The 22417-nt window shown below is 39.4% G+C and overlaps 2 protein-coding genes across 2 annotated transcripts; one reads left to right on the top strand and one right to left on the bottom strand.

The window, feature by feature from the left end:
- Nucleotides 1–8376: 8376 nt before the first annotated feature.
- On the bottom strand, nt 8377–12251 carry chrac1 (chromatin accessibility complex subunit 1). The gene is made up of 3 exons (XM_072259360.1): nt 12008–12251; nt 9984–10107; nt 8377–8862 (listed from the first exon to the last, which is right to left on the bottom strand). Exons 1-3 carry the CDS (start codon nt 12170–12172, stop codon nt 8720–8722), a joined length of 432 nt encoding a protein of 143 aa, XP_072115461.1. The 5' UTR covers nt 12173–12251; the 3' UTR covers nt 8377–8719.
- A 603-nt stretch (nt 12252–12854) lies between these two features.
- Nucleotides 12855–16946, top strand: LOC140198284 (uncharacterized). Its single transcript, XM_072259349.1, has 2 exons — nt 12855–13169; nt 13367–16946. The coding sequence occupies exon 2, from the start codon at nt 14096–14098 to the stop codon at nt 15302–15304; it is 1209 nt and encodes a 402-aa protein (XP_072115450.1). The 5' UTR covers nt 12855–13169; nt 13367–14095; the 3' UTR covers nt 15305–16946.
- Nucleotides 16947–22417: the final 5471 nt, after the last annotated feature.

The following is a 22417-nucleotide window of genomic DNA, read 5'->3' as shown; positions in this document are numbered from 1 at the left end:
CCTGCTTTTGACTATCACCCAATTCCAATTCCTCCAGTATCTATTTAAACTCCCTTTTAAGAGTGAAGACAACTTTGAAAGGAAGGAAAAACAAAATCTTTCTCACTCATCTCCCCCCTCAGATGCCACTACGTCTGATAAAACAGTGATAATAAACCTTTTGCTACTGGTGTTAAATCTGCAGTTATTGGCTTAATTGCTCAATAGTTTTTCTCCTCTATTAGAACCTTGAAAACCTGTTTGGGCTCTCCATTCTAAGAATGTTCACGTCCTTTCCAAACTCCTTACTAGTTCCTGTTTCATTCCAACTGTGGTGAACTGTTAGAAGTAAAAGAAAATCTGCAAATATTGGAAATCCGAGCAACTACCAAAAGTTGGAGAAATCTATGTTCAACCCATCAGGTTGGAGGAATACAAGGTGTTGCTCCTCTGACCTGAGTGTGGCCTCAGTGTGACAGTAGAGGAGGCCATGGACTGACACGTGGGAATGGGAAGTGGAATTAAAATGGGTGGCCACTGGGAGATTCTGCTTTCTCTGTGAACTCTGTAACCTTTCTAATGCCATCTGATTACATGTACTCTAAACGTAACAAATGAATTAAAAGGTTCCATAAAGTAGTATGGATTTGTGTAAGTGCATCAGGACATTCTCTAGTCAGCTATACTTTATACTTTATTGTCGCCAAACAATTGATACTAGAACGTACAATCATCATAGCGATTCTGCGCTTCCCGCTCCCTGGATTACAAATCGATAGTAAATATTAAAAATTTAAAATATAAATCATAAATAGAAAATATAAAAATGGAAAGTAAGGTAGTGCAAAAAAACCGAGATGCAGGTCCGGATATTTGGAGGGTACGGCCCAGATAGTTTCATATTTTTTAAAATGATATTTACAGAATGCAACCTTTCCATATTCTCAAAGTATTTCATCTGCAAAATGTCTACCCATTGCATCATCCTGAAATCTATGATAGTTAATCAGCAGGCTATTTGTTAAAATAGTGAACTTAATCTTAACCCACTTGCACCTCCTAACCCCATGGTTCCTGCCACCAAGGGCACTATATACAAGGGGACATCACTCAGATTCGACTACAAGTTGCCATATGCATTGCTATTACTTTAGTTTCATTGGATTTATGTCCTGGGACATATTTACAATTTGGGAGTACAGTCACCAGAAAGAGTTCAAAAATTCAAGGATAATGGGGAATGGGAAGTGAATGCTAGCCTTTCCAATGATACCCATGTAGCAAAAACTAAATAAATCACAAACCAGACTATTGTGGAGCACCATTATAAGCCACTTCCATCCAAAAAAGTGTTTACCTCTGTTCATCATGCACATCCATGTTTGTTTCTCCACCACTTAAGTGTGCAGCCTGCCGTCAAGTTGGAAAAATATAAAAAAAAATTGGAGCATACTGTTCATGCTGACAAAAACACAATATAAAATAATTTTAATGTTTGCTCAGGAAAATATTGATGTGAGCCTATTGTGCACTTGGAATATTCCCTAAAAGCCAAACTATATCTCAACTGCATTACTTTTATTAGTCTTCTGTTACAAAGAGTGGACCAGGAAGTTGCAGAGGAACTTTTGAAATACTGAAAGGGAAAGGAGGTAGGTTTCTGGTGGTGGAATCTTGGTGCTGGCTGAAATTGGAAAGGATGATCTGTTGATAAGCACAGTAAGAAATGGAACTTTGTTCTTTCTCTGTCTGGGAGGTGGTGGACTTGCTTACCATTCATTGTTTTTTCCCCCTTTTCCTTTGCATGGTCTGGTCTGCTGAACATGTCCCTGAAGTTCACTTAATAAACTACACAGGCAGAGTAGATAAAATCAGACTATTTCATCCTGTCAGAGCTCCAATAATGTCCCCAACCCAAACTTCTGTTTCATGAATTACTTTTTTCTTTTTCCCAATTCTGATGAAGAGACTTAGAGAAACTTGCATTTTAAGTCTTTCAGCCAATGCTGCATAACCTGCTGAGTTTTCCAGCAGTTTGTTTTTATCCAGCAATCCTGTGAATGAATGTGATGTCGTAACTTCTGCAGCCCTCTCGAGTTAAAGGTTCACCACCATAATTATTTGTAACTTATGTAAACAATTTGGATGTGAATGTACAAAACATTTTAGTAAGTCTGTGGATGACATTAAAATAGAGGGTGTTGTAGACAATGGATAATATGAAACATCTTGATCAGTATGTGGGCAAATTGGCAAATGACTTTCAATCCAGATAAATACAAGGTATTGCATTTTGGGAAAAAGTGTTAAAATGCAGTCTTTTTCCAAGAGAAGGGAAATTAAGTGATATTAGGGGCAGCTTCATGCAGAAGATGATGCATTTTTGGAATGGACCAAATATAGGTAAATAGAACTAGTTCACTGGGCAACAGAATTGGTATGGATGAGTTCGGCCAAAGGCCCTGTTTCCATGCTATATGACACTATGACCCGTGAAGGAATTTCCCTTCAGTAACCCCTCATTCTGAGACTGCGGCTCTTGTTCTTTGAGTCTTCAGCCAAAGGAAGCAACATCTCTGTATGCCTGTTCTAAGTTCTTACATTTTACTGAGAGCACTGCTAAACCAACTTGTATCTGTAACCAGTCCTATGAATCTTCATTGTATTTCACTTGTTGTCTCATCTAACTTCTTTAAGATTGCAAGATATTAGCTGCCTTGCACAAACTGTTATCCAGTGGCTTGTCCCTTTGAAAATCAACATTTGACAGATAGTCTATTTATTCTGTTATTTTATTTGGAGGTACGATACAGAAACAGGCTCTTCTGACCCCTCAAACCCATGTTGTTCAATTACACCCATGTGACCAATTAACCTTCTAACCTGTAAGTTTTTGGAATGTGGGAGCAAACAGGAGTACCAGGAGGAAACCCTGCAGCCATGAAGCCAACATACAACCTCCTTCAGTCAGTGCAGGAATTGAACCTAGGTTGCTATAATAGCATTATGCAATCTGCTATGCCAGCCCGTATATACTCTAAATCTGGAAAGGTTCACATTTTTTTATTATTTCATCTGTCATATACTTGTTGACTCATTTAGCATATCTGCAACCCTGTTGAGTTTCCACATCCTTTGTACTCACAATGCCACCTAATTTAGTTTTGTCAAAAAACTTGGAAATATGTAATGTGGTTCCTTTTGGCCAAAATGCAGAGAAAAATCGTGAAAATTTGGGAGCTTGGTGCCCGACTCTGTGGCATCCCAGCAAGTTGCAGTTTACTGACCTGAGAAGGATCTGTATTTTATCGCTATGCTTTTAATCCAATAACCATTTCTTGTCCTGGGCCCAATTAACTCCACTTGTTCTGACATTATTGACCAACCTCCTGTATGGAAGCATATTATGGAAACTTGGCTAGCTCAGCCAGTACAGCATGTGACTCTTAATCACAGGGTTGTGGTTTCAAGCCTCACTTTGGGTGATGGTGTTTCATCAGGCTCCTGGATTAGTGTGGATGGTGGCTTCACTTGCCTCACTGCTGAACTAACTTATCCAGACTTCCAGGGACTCTACCTTTGTTATGCCTGTTTTTAGACTGCCATGGTAGTGGAGCGATTGCATGATGCTATTACAGCTCGGGGCATTAGAATTCAAAGTTTAATTCCTGCTTCCTCTGTAAGAAAGCTTATACATACTTCCCATGATGTGTGTGGGTTTCCTTGAGGTTATTGTCATTGTAAGTTGTCTTGTGATGTGTTGGAAGGGCTGTGCTATAGCTTGAAATAAAAATAATATAAATAAACATCTGCCTTCTCTATCACTTATAAACAGCTATATCATGCTCCTACAAATAGGTCATATGTTAGGGAAAAAAACAAGGAAAATGAAGGTCTATGAAACGTGATTGTCACAGTGCACAAACAACCATCCATTGTTGTTCATCATTTTATATTAATGATTTAGATCAGGGCTTCCCAACCAGGGGTACACAGATCCCTTGCTTAATGGTATTTGTCCATGGAACAAAAAAGGCTGCTGGGAACTCCAGATTTAGATAATGTGGTAAACTGGATCAGCAAATATGTGGATGACACTAAGACTGAGGCTGAGTGGATAGTGAAGAAGGCTACAAAGCCTGCAGTGGAGTCTGGACCAGCTGGAAAAAAATGGATTGCAAAATGACAAATGGAATTTAATGCAGACAAGTGTGAGGTGTTGCACTTTGGGAGGACAAATCAGGGTAGGTCTTAGACCATGAATGGTAGAACACGAAGGAGTGCTAAAGTAGGATTTGGAAATAGAGATCCATAATTGCTTGTTTGTGGCATCACAGGATAGGATCTAAAGAAAGCTTTTTAGCATTTTGGCTTTCATAAATGAAAGTATTGAGTACAGGAGTCGGGATGTTATGTTGCAGTTGTATAATGTTGGCAAGGCCTAATCTGGAGTATTCTGGTCACGTACTTCCAGGAAAGATATCAATAAGATTTTAAAAAAAATACAGTGAACACCTACAAGAATGTTGTCAGGACTTGAGGACCTCAGTTAGAGGGAAAGGTTGAATAGGTTCGGACTTTATTCCTTGGAACGTAGGAGAAGGAGGGGACATTTGATAGAGGTAGTCAAAATTATCAAGGGTATAGATAGGGTAAATGAAAGAAGGCTTTTTGCTCCGAGGTTAGGTCAGACTAGAACTAGTGGTCATGCGTTAAGAGAGAAAGGTGAAATACTTAAGAGATGCCTGAGGGGGAATTTCACTGAAGATGGTGAGAATGTGGAACCAACTGCCAGCAGAAGTGGTAGATATGGGTTCAATTTCACCATTTAAAAGAAATTTGAACAAGTATATGGATGGGAGAGGTACAGAGGGCCAGGGTCCCGGTGTGGGTTGATGGGAATAACTAAGCAGAATAACAGTTCAACATGGACTAAATGGGCCAAAGGGGCTGTTTCTGGGTTATACCTCTCTATGACTCCAAAGGTGAAATTTTTAAGGGTATTTTGAGGGGAAACTTGCGAGTGTGGAAAGAGCTACCAGTGGAAGTGGCAGATAAGTATTCAGTTGTAACTTGTAAGAGTTTAAATAGTACATGGATATAAGGGGTATGGAGGGCTCTGGATTGGTGTGGATGGGACTAGGCAGAAGACCAGGTCAGTGAAACAAGATGGACTGATGGATTGTAGTAATCTGAGACTCTACCTTACTTTTCAAACAACAGCATACTACTGTACTCATTCTTTAGCACCACTCCTGTAGCTAAGGGAGATTTTTGTTGTCAGTCTTTCTGTGATTTCTCCCCTTACTTTTGACAACATGCATTAGGGTACATTTCATTTGTGTGGTGAATTAATCATTGAATATTTTTGCTATTTATCTAATTCAGTACTTTGCATTCTTAACCACATCAATACATTTTGACTTTGTTAATCCTGCCTCTGAATAAAACAGCTTGTGCAACCATGTTCATGGTAACGATCAAACACCCCAACCTATTACTAATCTCACTGACAGTACTTGGTCTGTAGCTTTGTAAGCCTTGGCAATTCAGTGCTTGTCTCAAAACTCAAATATTGTGAACGCTACCTTCACCAAACTTCAGACCACACATCCCAGATACCAACCAGTCTCTGGGTGAAAAATTCTTCCCTGGATCAGGACAAGTGCTGCTCTGTGCTTCAAGCATCAACATTACGCTAGCCTAAAACATCTGCTTGGTCCTATAATAGAAGAAATAGAAGAAGCTCAAAAGAAAACATTAAGAACATTACAACTAGGGGTTAAAAAGCATAAATCACTGATGGTGTAAGAAAAAAGCATCGGAGTCAAGCAGATCAGACATTTGTGGCGCGTGAGGGGACATAGAACAGTACAGCACAGGAACAGGCACTTCAACCCACAATGTTATGCCAGACCAACTAAATTAGTAATCAAATAGCTAACTAAACTAATCCCCTCTGCATACCCAATGTTCATATCCTTCCATTTCCCTCACATTCATGTGCCTATTTAAACTCTCTTAAACGTACCTTATGTATCACCATCCAAGACAGCGCATCCCAGGCACCCACCATGCTTTGTATAACCTTTGAAATTACCCCCTCACCTTAAAGTCATACCCTCTGGTATTAGACATTTCAACCCTGTGAAAAAGATGCTGTCTGTCTACTTTATCTATGCCTCTCGTAATCTTATAAACCTCAATCAGATCTCCCCTTAGCCTCTGCTGCTCCAGAGTAAACAACCCATTTGTCCAATCTCTCATCATAGCCTATGCCCTCTAATCCAGGCAGCATCCTAGTAAACCTCTCTGCACCTGTGACCAGAACTGTATATAATACCCCAGATGCGGTGGACCAACTGGAGTTTTATACAGATGCAATATAACTTCCTGACTTTTGAACCCAATGCCTTGACTAAAAGGCAAATATGCCATATGCCTTCTAAACCACTTTATACTGTATATCCACTTCCAGGGAGCTACAAACTTAGGCCCAAGATCCCTCTGTTCAACACCACCGTTAAAGGTCTTGCCCTGAATATTGTAATGTTTCTTTACATTTGACTGAATGGGGAGAAGGTTCAAACATCTGAGGTGCAGAGGAACTTAAGGCTGATTTATACTTCTGCATCAACTCGATGCTGTAACCTACGTGCGTTGTGAGTATTTATATTTGTGCGTTGGTGTGTCTGTGTCGCTCTGCAATTTGTGCACGTCATGCATGCGCACACACCTACCCGTGCAAGGCTTCATGGTCATAGTAGTCTCATCGGGGTAAACAAGAAGTGAGCATCTCTTTCCGTAAAAGCGAAATGTGTCCTCCATAATTTCAGAGGTCTGTAAAGCTTTATGGAAAGCACTGCAGCTAGAGTTCCTTCCCTGCCCTTCAGTCACCCAATGGTAAGCTATTGCAGTGTAGGAGGAAAAGTGATGCTACCAAGCAGACCAATCACTGTTGTTGCAGTCTGTGTTGCCGCGATGCGTAGTTACATTGTGGGAGAGGTGCACGTCAGGCTACGGCGTTAAGAGATCCACGTAGGGTTTGCGGCTACGCCATCGAGTTGACACAGAAGTATAAATTAGCCTTTAGGAGTCCTCATGCAAGACTCCCAGACGGTTAATTTACAGGTTGGGTCTGTAGTAAAGAAGGAAAATGCAGTATTAGCATTTATGTCAAGGGAATAGAAAATAAAATTAAGGAAATAATGCTAAAGCTTTATAAGACACCAGTCAGGCTGCACTTGGAGTAATGTCAACAGTTTTGGGCCCCATAATTCAGAAAGCATATGTTGTCTTTGGAGATTCTGGAAGAGTTTCACGAAGATGATTCTGGGAATCAAGAGGTTAACATATGAGGAGCATTTGGCTGCTTTAAGCCTGTACTCACTGGAATTTACATGAATGTGGGGAGGGCAGGGGGGAAGAATCTTAGTGAAACGTACTGAATGTTGAAAGGACTAGATCGGGTGGATGTGGAGATGATATTTCTAATGGTTTGGGTATCCAGAACTAGAGGGCACAGCCTCAAAACTGAGGGGTGCCCTTTTAGAAGAGGTAAGGAGGAATTCTTTTTAGCCAGAGTAGTGAACCTGTAGAATGTTCTGCCACAGACTGTGGTGGAAGTCAAATCCGTGGAAATACTTAAGGCGTAAGTTGATAGTTTCCTGATCGATCAGGGCATCATATGGTGAGAAGGCAGGTGTATGGGGTTGAGTGGGATCTGAGATCAGCCATGATAGAATGGCAGAGCAGACTTGATGGGCTTAATAGCCATGCTCGCATGTCATATGGACCTACAAAAGTGCAACACTTCACATGTCGCTGGGTGAAATTCGGCTCTGCCCATATCTGCAACTGATCAATATTCCACTGTATTGTTTGCCAGTCTTCTACGCTAGCCATAAAACCATCAATCTTCATATCATTTGCAAACTTATTAACCCATCCATCTACATTTTCATCCAGATCATTTATATACAGCATAAACAGCAGGAGTCCCTGCACAGATCCCTGTGAACACCACTAAACACAGACCTCCCCAACTCCTATCAACCACTGCCCTGTCTTCTATGTAAGAAGTTCTGAAGGCAAATGGCCATTTCATTATGGGCAATTGAAAGTTTTAGGTTGAGACCATGTATCTGAACAGATACAAGTTCCAGGCCAAAAAAGTCAACTATCTGTGTGCCTCCAGCATCTGCAGTCTCGTGTCTTCAGACACTGATAGTAATGACATTGCCAAAAATACAAAATATACACCACCCTGTAACCTCACGCTACAAATGCACATGCACTAAGAATGCAACTACAAATGTAAAATATCAAAATTTATAACATTCCTTCAATAAATAGTATGCACTCTATTGTACCTATTTTGAATGGTAAATAAGCAGATTCTGTTGAGTAATGCTTTTTTATTTCAAATATACAAAAGTATATATCACATATATACATTTTATATCAAGTATGCCATTTAATCAATATAAACAGGGGAAAAATTCTTCAAAAGAAAAATAAAGACATCTTCCCTTTCATAAACTGAAGGAACTGTTAACACCAACCCAGACTTTCTATCTGACTTCAGCTCTTCACAGTGGCTCATTAAATAGAATTTTGAAGTTATGGACATGTAAACTTGTGCTGAGTAATCCTAAACACACAACAATATTGTTTTAAAAATTTCCTCTTGCTCTGTACACACTTCCATGAGAAATTGTCAAGGTGAGAAAGATACTCTTTAGGACTCATTTTCTTCATCCTGTTCCTCATCATCTTCAACATTTTCATTTCCTCCATCCCCTTCAGCGCCACCAATTCCTTCTTTCTCCTCTTCAAGCATCTTTAGATAGTCACTTGCCAAGATCTTTTTCGGCAGAATATCTGTAACAAAGATATTTTGATATATCAAATACACTTTACAAGGTAAATTTTCAATTTACTTCTTTATTAAATTGCAGATTCTTCATGAATCAGTCAGTGGTCCTTTTAAGTACCAATCCCCTCATCAATTCCAAATATCAGGAAAGTCAAAGAATGCAGTTTTACCAACATCAACTGCATCCTGGAAAACAACTATTGGACTTCTGAACTCAGTATGACGATCTGACAACTACCTCTCCCCATTCATCAAGCTCTGACATCAACTTTCAAGTATTAATTATCCACTTGTATCGGAAAGTTGGTAACTAAGTCATTCTTTAAATAAGATTAAACAAATTATTAGCTTGTTCTGTGATTGTAAGGCCCTCTAATAATCTAATGGCACTCTTCATGGAGGAGGACAATTCAACTATCCTGCTAATAATGACAAGATTAGTTAATAATTGAACTAAACCCACATGTAAAATAATTGTTGTATGTGAAGCATTTAAGACAGTTAATGCGATGGAAAACATTTTACTTTCACTAAAATGTTCATTGGTCGTTGTTACAACATACATTAAACATCTAACAAGTATTCTATTTGATTAAAAATGTATAATTTAGTAATGAAAATTAAGTTTGAATGGATGAAAGGTTTACCAGAATTAAAATTGCGGAATAAAGACTTGAAAATGAATCAAACACACAAGATCAGCTAAATGATATAACTGAGCAACACAAAACAAAGCTGAAATATCATACACTCAAGGAATGACTTTAAAAAGTGTGATAACTATCTTAACATTAAATATACTTTGAGGATAGCTGGAAATTGTTCCAGCTATTGATAATCAGCAAGTAGGTTCAGAAATGTTGAAAATACATACAAATAATTTACCGGACAAGAGATTCCTATGGGACTGGCGAGGCTACTAAAGAATAGCAAGATCAGTGAAACAAAATAGCACAGGAGAAATAGAATAAACATTTGTGATGCACCTTGTCCAATTCTTTTTGGAGATCTAAGCAAGGGATGTCAATACTTTAACCACACTGAAGACCACCCTTCAATCATGTTATCCAATAAAAAGGATTAATTCTCTTTTTCACTTGTTTAATGGTTATTGAAATATACAGACCAGCTAAAAACTGGAATGTTTCAGAGTTCTCCACACAGTCAGCCAGGTCATTGTAAGAGAGTTCCTTTTTTTCTGAATTGTTGCTTTTGTATGCATATGTGGCAAGATGTTGCACAAATAATTCCTGAAATACAGTAAAAACAGTTAAGATCAACAATTAGGAGGATCAACAAATGCAATTAATAAGGAACAAATACATTGCTGGTTGTGTTCTACAATGTCAGAATGAGCTAACAAATATGCAGGAACATTTAATCAGGAAAACAAATGTACAGTAACAGTAGGGAATTTTGACTAAATGACATTAGTGGGAACAATAACACAAGGATAGAAGCAACAATACACCCAGAATTCTTGACATGCATGAAGAAGGCAGCTTTTTAAGATCAATTTATTGCAAACCCAGCACTTGAAGGTATGATCCTCACTTTTGCTGGTGTCTGATTCAGGAAGCGCTGACCAGTATCAGTTACTTGAAGAGAAGTCACTGTCAATGGCAGGCATTCAGAAATGGTATGGACTTGGACAATTACGTTCCTTCTAAATGAACGGGTGAAATTCTTGGGATGTCAAGGAGTATATTGGAAAGCTAGAAGATACCAAGAATTCAATATTGTGAAAACATTGAAAATGCACAGATGAAATTAAAAAAGGAAAATAGGTACACAAAAATAATGTATAGAGAAAAAAGTAAGAGACATAAAAAGAAGAAATATTATGAAAGAAGCATTAGAAAGCAGGAATGCAGTATGGCTCTAAACAACAAATTTGTACCTGCTTTTACTTTACAGTGGTACAACATCAAAACTTGCTAACAATGTTGCATTATTTAAGAAACAGAGCAAAGGGACAGAATGAATGTTTAATGTTAGCCTAACTCTACTGGTAGGCAAATTGTAGGGGAAAAATCTAAGCGATTACACAAATCACCTTTTACATACACTCATTAAGGAAAACCAGTAAGGATTTAGTATGAAAAGGTCATGTGTTATTAATGAATAGCTTTGACAAAAATAGTACTGTATATTTGAAGTAGTATACAGGAATCATAATAAAATAAGAATCTGGATTTCAGAGTATTATTTCAATGCTATGCACAAGAAAATCTATTGCACCCTCTCTATTACATCTTTCCTATTATAGGGTGAACAGAACTGCATGCAATTATTCAGTTTTGTCTGACTGAAGTCTTATGTAGCCACTGCATAACGTCCTTGCTCTTACTCAACATTTCTACCAATGAAGGCAAGCATGCCATAAGCCTTCTTTACCACATGATCCACTTGCATAGCTGCTTTCAGTGAATTATCAACCTGATAACCAAGATTTCTCTGGACCTCAATTACATTAAAAGGTGATTAACTGTGTACTTTCACTTTGCAAAGTGCAACACTTCACAATTGTCTGGATTAAACTCCATCTGCCACTCTCAGCCCAAACCTGCACTGATCTAGATCCTCCTCTATTCTTAGGCAGTCCACAACTCCACTGATCTTGGCATCATCTGCAAACTGACCAATCCACCCATCTACATTTCAAATCCAAATCATTATTATATATCACAAACAACAACGGTTATTTGTGATTTTTGTGGAACACCACCAGCTATCGACTTCCAGCTGAGGCGTATGGGGTGGGGAAGTGTGACTGACAGACCCAGGCACAAGGAGTGGGGCAGTGGGAAACGCGGGGATGAGAGGGGTGGGGTCCAGAGGCAAGGGAAAGGTGGGGGGGGGGGGTCCAGGGAAGAGAGGAAGGTGATGGGGGAATAGGAACACAGACAGACAGCCGTGGAGGCAAGGACCCAGGGACGACCAGGTGAAGGGGTTGGCGGCGGGGATGACAGGAAGGCCGGGTGGGGAACGGGGGAGCTAGGATGGCAGGACTGGGACACGGGAAGGTAGGTGTCGGGGGGAGAGGGGGGAGGACTGGGGAAGGTGGATCTCCGCCCGCGCCCCCACCCCCGGTTCCCGGGGACGATACGATACGTTGGTTGAACGGGAGGACGGCAGCGCCGCACTCACAGTGGCTTTGGCGGTGAGGAAGAGCGCGTCCTGGTTGATGCTCGACACGTCGGGGCAGCTCTTCATGATGAGCTTGACGCGGGAGAGCGGCAGCGCCAGCACAGCGGGCGGGGGGCTGCGGCGCGCGGGGAACCGCAGACCCTCGCGCCGCTTCACCTCCGCCATCTTGTCGGGCCGCGGCCACCGAGCCCGCCGGGGAAAGAAGGGGTGGGGAAGATCCGAGCACCTCGAGGTTTATAGCAACCTATTCTCATCAAACACAAAGACAAAAGTTAAAACAATGCTAATAAAGCATAATCCTTTAAAAAATCTAATCTCCAACTAAAATGCACAACAGATCCATTTAAAAACACTCTTGTTATCCCTATCGCAGAGAAGCAGTTGGTATCGCCCTTACTATTAGATTGTACCACTCATGGAGATTTTAGGGGACACCGCTTCTTCACTAGTTAATTATAATCTGGACAGAACACTCGTTTTTACATAAGTACACAATAACTCTACTTCTTAAATTATTAATTATTTGGATAGAAACGGAATTGTTGTAAGCGTTGGTGTTGGCATCCCTCTCGTAATCGGGACTGAGCACGTGGAGCTCATTGTTACTGAGAGGTAAGGGGTCGCTGTGGACGGAGTCTGGTCACGGGAGGTGGGCCGGCACTCGGGTGCAGTGCGCGGCCGGTACTCTGGTGCTGCCAGACAACAAGTTCTTCCACGTTTTATTTTGTTCCAAATTCTAGTACCTCCAATCTCTGACTCTAGCCATTGGGCTTCTGAATTAGGGCAACACACACAAAACACTGGAGGGATGCAGCAGACCAGGCAGCATCTATGGAAAAGAGTAAACAGATGAAAGGTCTCGGCGTAACGTGGACTGTGTACTCTTTTCCATGGATGCTGCCTGGCCTGCTGAGTTCCTCCAGCGTTTTGAGTGTGCTGCTTGGATTTCCAACATCTGCAGATTTTCTCTTGTTTGGGTCTCTGAATTTTTTTAAAGCTAATTTTTCGTGTTTCATATACACCCTTGGCAAACCAGCATTTCTGCCATGACCCACTGAATCTGTGCTGACCATCGAGCAAGCATTTATAGGATGAGAGTCAGATTCACTGTCACTGATATTAATCGTGAAATTTGTTGTTTCGTGGCAGCAGTGCAGTACAGGTAAAACAAATTACTATCTATATACTACTAAAATTCTCAAGGTCTGTTTGTTTGTTTGTGACCTCCAATTAGCCCAAATGGTGCATGACAGCGGCATTTTTTTCGACTAAATCCATTTAAAATGTGCTAACTTACAGAATGCATGCAAAGTTTAGGGTTATATATTCATATAAAATCGCTCACTCGTCAATCAACAGGCCCCACTTTCCACAACCCGAGCCGATTCCAGCTTTAATGGAAACCGCGACACGACACCATGGCGCATGCGCACGGCCAGCCTCAGCAGCGCCTCACGATGCTCACGGCAGTGACAGCAAACGCAGCAAAAGGGCAAGACTATCATGTCCATTTAGGAGAGCGCCAACCACATCATCAAGAAAAATCAGCTTCCTGCAGGCATTGGTGTTACTGCTTCGTATCTTCTATCAAGCGTTAGGGTAAAAAAAAAATGGACAGCTTAATTATGCCGGGTGGAAAGAGAAGGGGGACATTATGGTCAAGAGATGACGCCAAATGTCGGGAAGTGGCAAGGAGAAGGAGAGAACGAGAATCAGATTAGGCCAGGATCAAAGGGTCAGGACAAAAAAGATGAGAGAAGAGACAGAGGAGGAGAGGCATGCACGTCTCCAAAATGACAATAATGGGCACAGAAGGAGGAGAGAACAAGAATTGGATCAGGCCAGGGCTGCACGACTCCAGAATCAGAGAGAAAGAACAAATGGTAGAAGAGATGAAGAGACGAAGGATGAAAGGGCTGCGGGTCTCCAGAATGACAAAAAAAGGCAGAGACTGAGGAAAGAGGAAGAGACAGAGGAGAAAAGGAAAGATCAACTTAAAAATATGCAGTAAAGAGTACCTTATTGAATAATGGGTAAAGAGAAGTATATGAATATGTGTGCGACTGCTTGGAAAGGAATCTCTCTCAAATGATTTTCATTGATGCACCAGGAGGAACGGGCAAGATATTTATCATCAACTTGATCCTCGCTGAAGTTAGGGGAGATGGAGGTGTTGCTATTACTGTAGCATCATCAGGTATTGCAGCAACATTGATGCCTGGTGGTAGGACAGTGCATTCAAGATTCAAAATACCCCTCAAAGTCAATGAAGATGCCCTTTGTAACATTGATAAAAACACCAATACTGCAAATGTATTCCAAAATGCAAGGCTTATTGTCTGGGATGAGTGCTCCATGATTAGGAGGGAGAGCTTCGAAGCCGTGGACCGGACTTTTAGTGATGTATGCGGCAGGAATGAGGCCTTCAGGGATATTTCAACCATTTGCTGTGGTGATTTCCGTCAGCTTCTAGCAGATGTGAAACGAGGAAATGATGTTGATGTGGAGAATTCATGCATAAAAAAATCCTACTTATGGAGAAGCTTCTTCAAGTTTCAATTGAAGAGAAACCTGCAATTGAGTGAGGGAGAAGGACTATATGCTGAGTTCTTATTGGATGTTGGAGAAGACAAGATTGAGAAAAATGAAAATGATGAAATTGAATTACCTGAAGATATGATTCTGCCAGCAAAAACTATGGAAGAATGTGTTGATTTCATCTACCCGACATTTGACAATCCTGCAGAACTGTTCTGGAGGAATCCTATCTTGGTTCCTCTCAATGAAATGATGCGAAAAATGAACTCCACATGCATTAGACGCTTCCCTGGTATCATGAAAGAATACTGTTCCTTCAATGCTGTAGGTGAAGGAGCTAACGCCACTCATTTTACAACAGAATTCCTTGATTCGGTCGAACTCTCTGGATTGCCACCACATAAACTGGAATTGAAGAGGGGATCTCCTGTCATTTCAATGAGTAACTTGGATCCACCATCTTCTAACATTGATTTATTTAAACAAGGGGTTGAACTCCAATCACAATATAATTTACTATTAACTTTTCCTATTGAAAGAAATTTGCTTAAATTGAAAAGTCAATTTTATGTGTTTGGAGGTAAAAATAATAAGCTATTAGCATCTCAATTAAAAGCAGCCAGAGCCAAAAGACAAATTTTAAAAATTCATAAGGGAGATGGTAGTTTACCTTGTAATTATGAAGACATTAATAACATTTTCAAGACTTTTACGTTGAACTTTATAAATCTCAGTTTCCAGCTGATCCCTCTAAAATGAATGCCTTTTCACAAAAGATTGATTTTCCTTGAATTTCTGTTGAAGATCAACAAACTCTAGATACTCCTATTACTAAAAACAAAATTCAGAAAGCTATTCTTTCAGTGCAGTCTGGTAAAGCTCCTGGATTGGATGGTTATTCTGTAGGATTTTATAAAAAAATTGAAAAATTGCTTTCTCCATATATGTTGGAAATGCTTAAAGATTCTTTTTTGATAGGAGAGTTACCTCCTACATTTTATGAAGCTTCTATTTCTTTAATACTTAAGAAAGGTGAAGACCCTGCTGACTGCTTCTTACAGACCTATTTCATTATTAAATATGGATGCTAAAATTCTTTCAAAAATTGACTGGAGAATATTCTAGCTAAAATTATCTCTCAGGACCAAACAGGTTTTGTAAAGGGCCGTTATTCCTTCTCTAATACTTGGAGACTGTTAAATATTACATACTCATCCTTTTCTAAGACTCCCCATTGTGTTCTTTTCTCTTGATGCTGAAAAGGCATTTGACAGAGTTGAAATAAAATACTTATTTAACGTTTTAGAGAAATTTGACTTTGGTATTAATTTTAATAAGTGGATTAGAATGATATATAAAAGCCCTATTGCTGCTGTTATTACTAATAATTGCAGATCTCCTTTTTCTCGACTCTCGCAGGGTATGAGACAAGGGTGTCCGTTAAGTCCCTTGTTATTTAATTTGGTGTTGGAACCCTTGGCCATTGCACTTCGTGAAGCTAAAGATATCCATGGATTTTTCATAAATAGGGCTATTCATAAGATCTCCCTTTACGCTGACGATCTCTTAGTTTATGTTTCGAATCCTGAAGAATCCATTCCTAGTTTATTGAAATTATTAAATGAATTTGGAAAGTATTTGGGAATTTGGAATATAAACTGAACCTTCATAAAAGTGAATTATTTCCCCTAAATGATTCTACTTCTATATATGATGACATTCCTTTTAGAGTTATGGACTCTTTTAAATATTTAGGTATTATCACTAAAAATCATAGTCATACTTTATTGATCCTGGGGGAAACTGGTTTTCGTTACAGTTGCACCATAAATAATAAATAGTAATAGAACCATAAATAGTTAAATAGTAATATGTAAATTATGCCAGTAAATTATGAAATAAGTCCAGGACCAGCCTATTGGCTCAGGGTGTCTGACCCTCCAAGGGAGGAGTTGTAAAGTTTGATGGCCACAGGCAGGAATGACTTCCTATGACGCTCTGTGCTGCTTCTCATTGGAATGATTCTCTGGCTGAATGTACTCCTGTGCCCACCCAGTACGTTATGTAGTGGATGGGAGTCATTGACCAAGATGGCATGCAACTTAGACAGCATCCTCTTTTCAGACACCACCGTCAGAGAGTCCAGTTCCATCCCCACAACATCACTGGCCTTACGAATGAGCTTGTTGATTCTGTTGGTGTCTGCTACCTTCAGCCTGCTGCCCCAGCACACAACAGCAAACATGATAGCACTGGCCACCACAGACTTGTAGAACATCCTCAGCATCGTCCGGCAGATGTTAAAGGACCTTAGTCTCCTCAGGAAGTAGAGATGGCTCTGACCCTTCTTGTAGACAGCCTCAGTGTTCTTTGACCAGTCCAGTTTATTGTCAATTTGTATCCCCAGGTATTTGTAATCCTCCACCATGTCCACACTGACCCCCTGGATGGAAACAGGGGTCACCGGTACCTTAGCTCTCCTCAGGTCTACCACCAGCTCCTTAGTCTTTTTCACATTAAGCTGCAGATAATTCTGCTCACACCATGTGACAAAGTTTCCTACCGTAGCCCTGTACTCAGCCTCATCTCCCTTGCTGATGCAGCTAACTATGGCAGAGTCATCTGAAAACTTCTGAAGATGACAAGACTGTGCAGTAGTTGAAGTCCGAGGTGTAAATGGTGAAGAGAAAGGGAGACAAGACATAGACCAAAGATAGAGACCTTTATAGAGCTAATTTGATTCCTTCAGTGGATTTTATGAAATAATTATTTTGTAGATGGAATCCATTTACACTTTCGTTAGCCGGCTGAGTTCATGCAGTTAAAATGATGATTTTACCAAAATTTTTATATGTATTTCAAAGTATCCCTTTTTTTTAAACTAAGAAGTTTTTTGATCAGATTGATTCTATTATTTTATCTTTTGTTTGGAATAATAAAAGACCAAGAATTGGAAAATATCATTTACAAAAATTAAAAAAGGATGGAGGTCTTGCCCTGCCTAATTTAAGAATGTACTATTGGGCTGTTAATGTATGTTATATGTGTTCTTGCTTATATTGGACTGATAAAAATGAACGACCACCTTGGGCTGATTTGGAATTGAAAGCTGAGAAACAGTTTCACTTAACCTCGTTATTAGGAGCTTCTTTACCTGTACAACTGGCCAAAATTGCTAATCTAAATTTATATCCTATGATTAAGCAGTCATTACGAATTTGGTACCAGTTCGTAATATTTTTAATCTCAAAAAATTTAACCTTCTTAATTTAATTTATTGTAATTATTTATTTAAACCTTCATTAAGTGATCCTACCTTTCTTCTTTGAAGGAATAAAGGAGTTTATTCCTTCATGGATCTGCTCCAAGAAGGCCGATTGATGTCTTTTGAAGAATTAGTAACTAAATACTCTCTCTCGTACTCACATTTCTTGCAAAATCTTCAGGTCAGACATTTCTTACAAGAACATTTAAGTAATTTTCCATTTATACAGGATTCTGACCTGTTAGATATTATTTTAAAAATGAACCCTTTAGTGAAAGGTTTTATTGGGAAAATTTATAATTCATTGTTACAACAGCACAATTACCCTTCACTTAAGATTAAGCAAGATTGGGAAAGAGAGCTTAACAGGACCTTGATAACAGAGGATTGGTTACAAATTTTGAGGTTGGTTAATTCTTCTTCGATCTGTGCCAGTCACTCTTTAATTCAATTTAAAATTGTACATCCTTATTATTTGACAAAGGAGAGACTGTCTAAAATGTTTCCTAATGTTGATAGTCACTGTGATAGGTGTAAAACCGAGACAGCTACATTAACACATGTTTTGGTCGTGTTCTGTATTGAAATATTTTTGGAAATCTATTTTCTCTACTATTTCAAAAGTTTTAAAAATTAATTTACAACCTAATAAATTGACAGTTTTGTTCGGTATGATCCCTCAATATATTCATGGTATTTCTATATCAGACCAACATGTAATTGCATTTGTTACATTATTGGCCAGAAGGGCTATTTTACTGAAATGGAAAGATGCCTGTGCTCCCACTTTGATACAATGGTTCGCCCAGGTGATTCTATGTCTTAGTTTGGAGAAAATCAGAAGTCGAACTTTTGATCCTCAATTTGATTTTGAGAAAAGGTGGGGTTCATTTGCCCGCTACTATCATCTGATTTGAGTTAATTAAGATGGTTTCCTTCTGAATTTTGTTTAAATGGATTTGAGTTGGCAGATTGATGTTTTTCTTTTAGGAAGCTTGTATGGCATATAGCTCCGGGGTTGTGCTCCCAGTGGGGTTTTTTTTGTTAGTAGGGGTTTTTTTTGTTTTAGTTAGTAGGGGTTCTTTTTTTCCCTTTTTTTTCTTTAAAAAAATATTCTTAACACTTTATTTTTTCTTATTATTATTATTAATATATTTTTTAGCTTTGTTAATCAGTTATTTGGTAATTTAATTCTTCATTGTACATATTGACATGTTGACTTGATTACCTTAATGTGTTTTTTTGGTTGATCTTTAATAATAATTAATAAAAAAGATCTTAAAATGAAAATTAAGTTTCAATTGAAGAAAATCCGATTGAGTGAGGGAGAAGGACTATATTCTGAGTTCTTATTGGATGTTGGAGAAGACAAGATTGAGAAAAATGAAAATGATGAAATCGAATTACCTGAAGATACGATTCTGCTGGCAAAAACTGTGGAAAAATGCATTGATTTCATTTACCCGACATTCGACAATTCTGCAGAATTGTTCTTGAGGAATTCTATCTTGGGTCCTCTCAATGAAATGATGCGAAAAATAAACTTCACATGCAATAGAGGCTTTCCTGGTATCATGAAAGAATACTGTTCCTTCAATGCCGTAAGTGAAGGAGCTAATGCCACTCATTTTCCAACAGAATTCCTTGATTCGGTCGAACTCTCTGGATTGCCAACACATAAACTGGAATTGAAGAGGGGATCTCCCGCCATTTCACTGAAGAACTTGGATCCACCAAAGCTTTGCAATGGAACACAAATGATGGTGGAAGAACTGCATGACAATCTCATCGTAGCAAAGATAAACATTGGTGTGTTCAAAAATGACGTTGTCATGATCCCAAGAATTACTCTCAATTTATCAGAAGGGGAAGATGTCCCTCCTGAGCGGAGCCAGTTCCGGATACAGTTATGCTTTGCTATGACTATACATAAGGCGCAAGGCATGGAGAATGTGTTGATTTATTTGGAGAAACTGCTCTTCCAGCATGGTCAGCTGTATGTGGCTTTAAGCTGGGGAAAAAGAAATGAAAACCTTAGAGTATTCTTGAAGAGTGGCAGATCAACCAGAAATATTGTCATCAAAGGTGTCCTTCGTTAAGCAAGGAGGAGCTATATTTGTCTTGCTACGCGTCTTTCTTCTTTACTAAACCGAGTTTTTCTTCTTTAATTTCCAAAGCACATCACATCAGACTGCACTACCTTTCTGTCAAAGGGTGCCCCGATGGGTCACCCGGTTGTCTCGTTAGCTGCAATAATGAGAAGGTACCATAAACAAAGAATAGTGAGGTGGTGCCCATGTTTATGGACGTTCAAAAATCTGATGGCACATGGTAAGAAACTGTTGCTAAAATGTCGAGTGTGGGCCTTCAGTCTCTCGTGCTTTCTCCCCGATGGTAGTAATGAGAAGAGGTAATGATCTCACTTAATTCTCCCCATATTCCCACCGACTCTTAGATTCTCTTACTGGCCTACACACTAATAAAACATTTACAATTACCATTCAATCTATCAACCTGCAAATCCTTGGCAGGTGGGAGGAGCCCATAGGGAGAATATGCAAACTTGGAAGTTAGTATTAAACTTTGCTCACTGGAACTTGAAGCAGCAGCTCCACTAGCTGAGTCATTGTGCTGACGAAGGGTCTCGGCCTGAAACGTCGACTGCACCTCTTCCTAGAGATGCTGCCTGGCCTGCTGCGTTCACCAGCTACTTTGATGTGTGTTGCTTGAATTTCCAGCATCTGCAGAATTCCTGTTGTTTGAGTCATTGTGCTAGTATTTTTGTAGTTTCTTTCCAGTTAAGCAATATTTTCCTTTTTTTATTCTTCCTGCAAGCTAGATAAATTCACATTTTCCTATCTCAAATTTCATCTGCAGAATTTGTGACATACTTAATCTCTGTATTTCCCTAGATGAAGTCTTTAAATTCCCCCTTACAACTTGCTTTCCCACTTACCTTGTAACATCAGCAAATTTGGACACAATCTGCCTTGAAGTTTGGTCATCAAAGTAATTGATGCAAAACATGAAAACTTCCAAGAGGGGATAAATACTTTTTATAGGCACTGTATAAGTACTTGAATAGACAGGAACTGATTACGGATAATCAACATGGCCTTGTGCATGATAAGTCATGTCTAACCAATCTTAAAGACTTTTTCAATGAAGTTACTAGAAAAGTTGATGAAGGCAAGACAGTGGATGGTGTCTACATGGACTTTAGCAAGGCCTTTGACAAGGTCTCACATGGGAGGCAGGTATTGTTGTTGGCTCAGTTGTTGTTTGTCATCTAAATCAAACTGGATGATAATGTAGTAAACTAGATCAGCAAATCTGTGGATGACACCAAGACTGGGGGCATAGTGGACAGTGAGGAAGACTATCAAAGCTTGCAGCGGGATCTGGGCCAGTTGGGAAAAATGGACTGAAGAATGGCAGATGGAATTTAATGCAGACAAGTGTGATGTGTTTCACTTTGGGAGGACCGAGCGGTGTAGGGGTCTTACACAATGAGCAGTAGGGCACTGAGGAGTGTAGTAGAACAGAGAGATCTGGGAATATTGATCTCCAGTTCTTTGATTATGGCATCACAGGTAGATAGGGTCGTAAAGAAAGCACATTGGCCTTCATAAATCAATGTATTGCATACAGGAGATGGAATGTTTTGTTGAAATTATATAGATGTTGGTGATGTGGATGCAAGGTTGATTTCAACTTTTAAGAGAAATTTGGATAGGAACATGGATGGGAGGAGTATGGAGGGCTGTGATCAAGGTGCTGGTCAGTGGGACGAGGCAGATTAATGGTTTGGGATGGGCTGAAGGGTATGTTTCTGTTTTGTAATGTCTATAACTCCATGACTATTTAAAAAAAAATAGAGATTCAATGTATTGTGACCATCAATTAATGATTTAAGGTGATTGATAGAAGGATGAGAAGGAAACCAGAGTTTAGTTTCATTGAAGATACTCTGGAAACTGGAAGTCATTGTAACAGGATGGAGCATAAATGAGAAGAGGGTGTTGGCATACATCGGTGACTCTGCGGACTGCAGAAAATTGTACCAGTTTTCCTCTTAAATATACTCCTTTTGAAAAAAAATCTCAGGGTTGTATGTAGGGACAGGTATGCACTCTGATTATAAATTGAACTTTGAACTCATCAAATTTAGAAGTGCTTGGATCATAATTTGTTGAAAGCGAAAGTGGGAATAAGTGGGTCTCGGAGATGCCTTTTGTGCAATACATTTCTCTGATTCCATGACATTTTCCATAATTACCCCCATTTGAGAATTAGGTGTTTCTTGTACATTTCTTATTGGCTTTGTACTTGAAGTAAAAACATGGCCAGTTCAGATGTGTACTCAGCTGTTTCTGGGATTCCCACTGGAGCTAAATTAAATTCAGGTCTAGGCAGTCTGGGAGTGTTGATTTATGCTCCCATTTGCTCTGAGGTAATGAGAAAAGCTGCCAGGTGTTATTTGTCAATGTGTAAACCAATTGGTAACTGGTTAAGGCCAAGCCTGGAGTAGAGGGAATGGCTTCTAACATGAGTTCATCACTTTTACAATATTCAAATAATGCCATAAATATGGCCTCATTCTGCCG

The sequence above is a fragment of the Mobula birostris genome, chromosome 1, assembly GCF_030028105.1.
Source record: "Mobula birostris isolate sMobBir1 chromosome 1, sMobBir1.hap1, whole genome shotgun sequence".
In the NCBI taxonomy this organism is placed as follows: Eukaryota; Metazoa; Chordata; class Chondrichthyes; order Myliobatiformes; family Myliobatidae; genus Mobula; species Mobula birostris.
This window is presented reverse-complemented; position numbering and strand designations above follow the sequence as displayed.